Source organism: Bison bison, unplaced genomic scaffold (genome assembly GCF_000754665.1).
Source record: "Bison bison bison isolate TAMUID 2011002044 unplaced genomic scaffold, Bison_UMD1.0 scf7180017864313, whole genome shotgun sequence".
NCBI classification, from domain to species: Eukaryota; Metazoa; Chordata; class Mammalia; order Artiodactyla; family Bovidae; genus Bison; species Bison bison.
The window spans coordinates 2,597,439-2,602,200 of record NW_011494885.1 but is presented as its reverse complement, the minus strand read 5'-3'; the positions used below and the strand labels follow the sequence as shown (position 1 = coordinate 2,602,200).

General features: G+C 54.9%; 1 protein-coding gene across 1 annotated transcript in view; it reads left to right on the top strand.

The window, feature by feature from the left end:
- The window catches only part of NOVA2 (neuro-oncological ventral antigen 2), a 29,635-nt gene extending 25,477 nt beyond the window's left edge, over positions 1 to 4,158 (top strand). The window contains 2 exon segments of the mRNA XM_010852707.1: positions 1 to 105; positions 107 to 4,158. Of these exon segments, the coding sequence (XP_010851009.1) occupies positions 1 to 105; positions 107 to 667 (666 nt within the window). The 3' untranslated portion in view covers positions 668 to 4,158.
- Positions 4,159 to 4,762: the final 604 nt, after the last annotated feature.

Genomic DNA, 4,762 nt, shown 5'->3' with positions numbered 1-4,762 from the left:
TCGGGCACCGACCTGCTGGCCATCAGCACGGCACTCAACACGCTGGCCAGTTACGGCTACAACACCAACTCCCTCGGCCTGGGGCTCAACTCGGCCGCAGCCTCCGGGGGTCCTGGCCGCCGTGGCCGCCGGTGCCAACCCTGCCGCCGCCGCGGCCGCCAACCTCCTGGCGTCCTACGCCGGTGAAGCAGGGGCCGGGCCAGCCGGAGGGGCTGCTCCGCCTCCACCGCCGCCGCCGGGAGCCCTGGGGTCCTTCGCTTTGGCCGCGGCCGCCAACGGCTACCTCGGGGCCGGGGCGGGCGGTGGGGCCGGTGGAGGGGGCGGCCCGCTGGTGGCCGCTGCGGCCGCAGCGGGGGCGGCTGGGGGCTTCCTGACGGCGGAGAAGTTAGCCGCCGAGAGTGCCAAGGAGCTGGTGGAGATTGCGGTGCCTGAGAACCTGGTGGGAGCCATCCTGGGCAAGGGGGGCAAGACGTTGGTGGAGTACCAGGAGCTGACAGGCGCCCGCATCCAGATCTCCAAGAAGGGCGAGTTCCTGCCAGGCACGCGGAACCGGCGGGTCACCATCACGGGCAGCCCCGCGGCCACGCAAGCCGCTCAATACCTCATCAGCCAGCGGGTCACCTACGAGCAGGGAGTGAGGGCCTCAAACCCCCAGAAAGTGGGATGAGGCCTGCGGTGTGTGCTCCCACCTGGCTCCCTGCCCCTCCTCCTCCTCCTCTTCCTTCTCCTCCTCCCCCTTCCCAACTCCTGACCTCAGCTCGGTATAGTCCTGCTCCTCTTGGGATGGGGCTGGGGTAGGCCTGACTGCACTCCCCCCACCCCTTTTCTGGTAGTCATAGGCAGGATTGAGTGATGGCTGGGGATGAGGCCAAGAAGCTCCCTCCCCAGCCCTGAACTGACCCCTTCTTTCCTTCCTCCCTATGCTTGACTGGGCCTGACCCTCCTCTCCCAGGGCCCAGGTCTGTGTGATATCTGTATATATTGCATTTTGTTGATTTTAATAGAAAACAAAGCGTTATTTTCTCTTTTCTTTCCCTCCTTTTTTTCCCCTCCTTTGATAAGGATTTCCCCTCCCCCCTTTATAAACTTTTTGTTTCCATATGGGAGGAGGGGAGGAGCCTCTGGGTCACCTAGAATGAGGGGCCTCCCCAAAACAACACCTGCCTCTCCTGCTTTCAGCTCCGGATCTGAGGGACATGATGGAAGCAGAGGTAGCAGAGGAGTGTGAGTTGAAATGGGGTATTTGGAGCAAGGACCCCAGAGTTCTAGATTTTCTCAGCTACTCTCCCTCCCTGCTGGAGTTGCCCCTCCTAGGTGGGACTTTTCAACTCTTTTGTTGTCAGGTTGTATGGGGGGGTGGGGGAGGGGTGCGGTGCTGCTGGGAATAAGGCCGGCTCTGGGATTGGGCCAGTCTCGTGGGCAAGACTGGCACTGGCAAGAGGCTGGAACAACCTCCTGTGGCATCTCCTGTGGCTTTTCCTAGAATAATGGGTATGAGGTCTTTGTTGTGATGTCACTGAGTCAAGTACTTTCCTGGGGTGCTTCTGGCACTTTGTATGATGTCCCAGGAAGTAGTTCCCCAGAGGTTACTTCCTGTGATGATAGGAGAGACAGGTACTTCCTGTGATGTCTCAATGAGCCTTCCTTGAAGGTTACTTCCAAGATGTCATAGGGGCATGCACTTACTGTGGTGTCTCTAGGTTACTTCCTGTGACATCATCGGGATGAAGCATGTACTTCCTGTATCAGGCCATGGCCAGTCACTGATCCTCCTTCTCTACCCACACCCCTCCGTGGTGGGTTTTGGCCTGAGGGTCTTCCTAGAAGAAGAATAAGGCGTGGGACTTGGATCTAATCTGGAGGACTATAAGGAAAAAGACCCACTATTTTCGGGGTCACCTCCATCCAAACACACCAAGTCAGAACTCACCTGGCAGGGAGGGGTGGGAGATGGAGCTGGTGAAAACTGTTAAAGACCCTCTTTCCCACCCCCGCCTTTCGTGTGCATGCTTGTGTCTGCGTGGCTTTGTTTCATTAAGTCTGGTGAGCCAAATGTATGGTGGCTCTGTCAGGCCACGGTGGCCCAGGAGAATGCAATGAGCCATGGTAGGGTCCCTTGAGCTGGAAGGCTTTGTGTGGTCTAATGCATTAGATTGACTCGTGGTTTCCGGCAAACTGGAGTACTTTGGTGGTCTCTGATGGATCGGAATGTTTTGGTGCTCTCACCATAGGCTCTGAGGATCTAGAATGTTCTGATGAAGTCTGCCAAGCCAGGCAGCCCTGAGAGTTGGTTTGAGAGTGGCTCCCTGGGCACTGCGGCTGTGGTCAGCTCTAAGGCCTTGTTGGCAGGCTGAGATTTCAGGGCCTGACAACCCTATGGACTTAGGAGAGCTGAGACCCATCTCTACCCCATCCATCTCCCCCTCCCTCATGGAGACCACCTCCACTTCCTCCAGCCCAAAGCAGGGACCCTGGTGCCCTGGTTCCATCATCAGCATCTCTGGGGGAGGGGCACCCCCTGCCCACCCTCTCCCCCAGTTGTCCCCCTCACAGGTCTTCCAGACCCTTCTCTTCTCCATGGCTTTGGGGGAATCCGGCCTCCTCGTCTCTCTCCCAAAAAAGGAGAGGAGAAAAGCCAGAGACAATTCCTACCCCTAAAGCCTGGAAGGCCCCTGCCCCTTGCTAGAGAGCCACCCCCAAATCAAAATGTGAAAATCCCTAGAAAGCAATAGCCTTCAAGGTACCTTGCACTGAATTTCCCACCACAGCCCTGATGGGAGGCTGTAGCTTGGGCACTAGGGTGACTTTTTCCATGCCCTCTTCATCTCCAGGGTAGGGGGCAGGCCCCATTTCCTCATCCTTCACCTCCCATCGCTGCTGCCGTCACCCCTAATCTCCAGACTAAACCCGGATGGAGATTTGAGTGCCAAAACAATTCTTGATGTAACCTTGTACATATCTTCTGCAGTTGGGGGCTCTTGGGGTAGGAGGTGGAGGTGGTCCTACGGCCACTGCTCCCCTCCACCTCTCAAAAGACCTTACAGTATTTCACAGCATCTCCACCCACATGTGGAGACTGCAGTATCGAGCTGGAATATCCCCCCCTACAACTCCCCAGGCCCCCATAAGCAGGGGAAGGAGCCAGGAAGAGGTGAAGTAAGGTCTGGGAGTGGGGAGGTGGGATTTGAAAGCACTCATTTGCATATCATTTGCATCCTCAGCTGCCCTTCTAGTTTGTTAGATGCTTTCTGTAGACCTATTTCTGGGTCCCAGTCAGTGGGATCCAGTACTCCTCTCACACAGACACATCTCTGGAGGCTGGGCCTCCTGAAAAGTGTTCCCTTGGGGTATCTGTGTGACAGCCCCCTCCCTGTTCACATTTTTCGGGGACCCCCTACCCCACCAGCCAGGGCTATCTGAAAGGTAGTTTGCTAGCTCAGTCAGCTAGTTCACTCACTGTGTTGGTGAGTGGAGAGCCACACATCTTTCTCCATTTTACCACTCCACTGTCTTCCCCATCCCTGGAAAGTCCCTTCTGCAATCTGACCTCAATCTTTTGTGCTGCAGTTTGTCTAGAGGGGACGCAGATGTGGGGTCAACGATGGGGAATCATTGAAAAACCCATCACCTTTCCCCTCCCCCACCTTCCCTGTTAGCCAATCAGATCTGAGAGACTCTGAGTGGCCTCCCTGCACCCTGCTCTTCAGCACCCACCCGGTGCTTAGTAAGTGTTTGCTGCATTGAATTGTTTCCTTGTTCTTCCCTATTTGCCCTCCAGCCCCCAACACCCATCCCACCCAGCATTTTCCTCCTGCTCTGGTTCCCTAAGTCTTTCACTTTCTCTCCCCGTGGTTCCCATTGTTACCTGTCCTGTCTCTATCTTTGTCTATGTCTGTCTTTTTCCTCAACTCTCAACCCTCTCCTTTCCTCTGTTTCCCATTAATTAAAAAAAAGTGCCAAACTTCCTTGGAACTGAGCCGCTCTGGGGGGAGGGAACCTCAGATAGAGGGGAGGAAATGGGACCATCTCTCTTTGAGGAGGCCCCTAAGAGGCATTGAAAAAAAGTCTGTGGACACTTAGCTCAACTGGGTCTCCCTTCCTCACCCCTCCCACCCCCAAGTTTTCTTAGAATCTTTTGTAAGAAAAAACAAAAGAGAGAAAAAAAAAAAAAAAACTTCCCTTCATTTAACTCCTAATCTTTTGGATCCCCCAATTTCCACCAGCCGGGGAGAACCCCACTCACCTCCTTCAGACAAATCCGTAGAAATTGGGGAGGGGGAGACAAGCTCAACCCCTCCTCTGCTGGCCTGAGGGATGGTGCCAACTGGATTCGAGAGAAGGACCTCAAAGCACTTACGACAAGAAGGGGTTCAATGTGCCAAATTCACCTCCTTCATCCCCCATCCCAGGGGGCTCTGAGCCAACCTGCCCCAGCTACCTTCTTTCACCCTGTCCCGGCCATCTCTGCATGGGCAAGGAGGCTTCACTGCAATAATTATTAAGGGATCAGAAGGCAAAGATCGTGCCATCTTTATCTGCCCTAATGCCTTGTAGGTGGGAATTATGAGTAGCCCAAATGGAGTTTGCTAAGAGTCGACTTAATAGACAGTGGGGGACCTATACTCGGAAGAATACCTTACCACTTTTCTCAGAGTGGTATTTCTTTTCCCCCTTCCTAACCTGAAATCACTCAATATCCCCTTGTTCTCTTTCTACTGCCTGTTCCTCCATCCCTCTCCCTCCTGATTTTGTTTCTGATTGG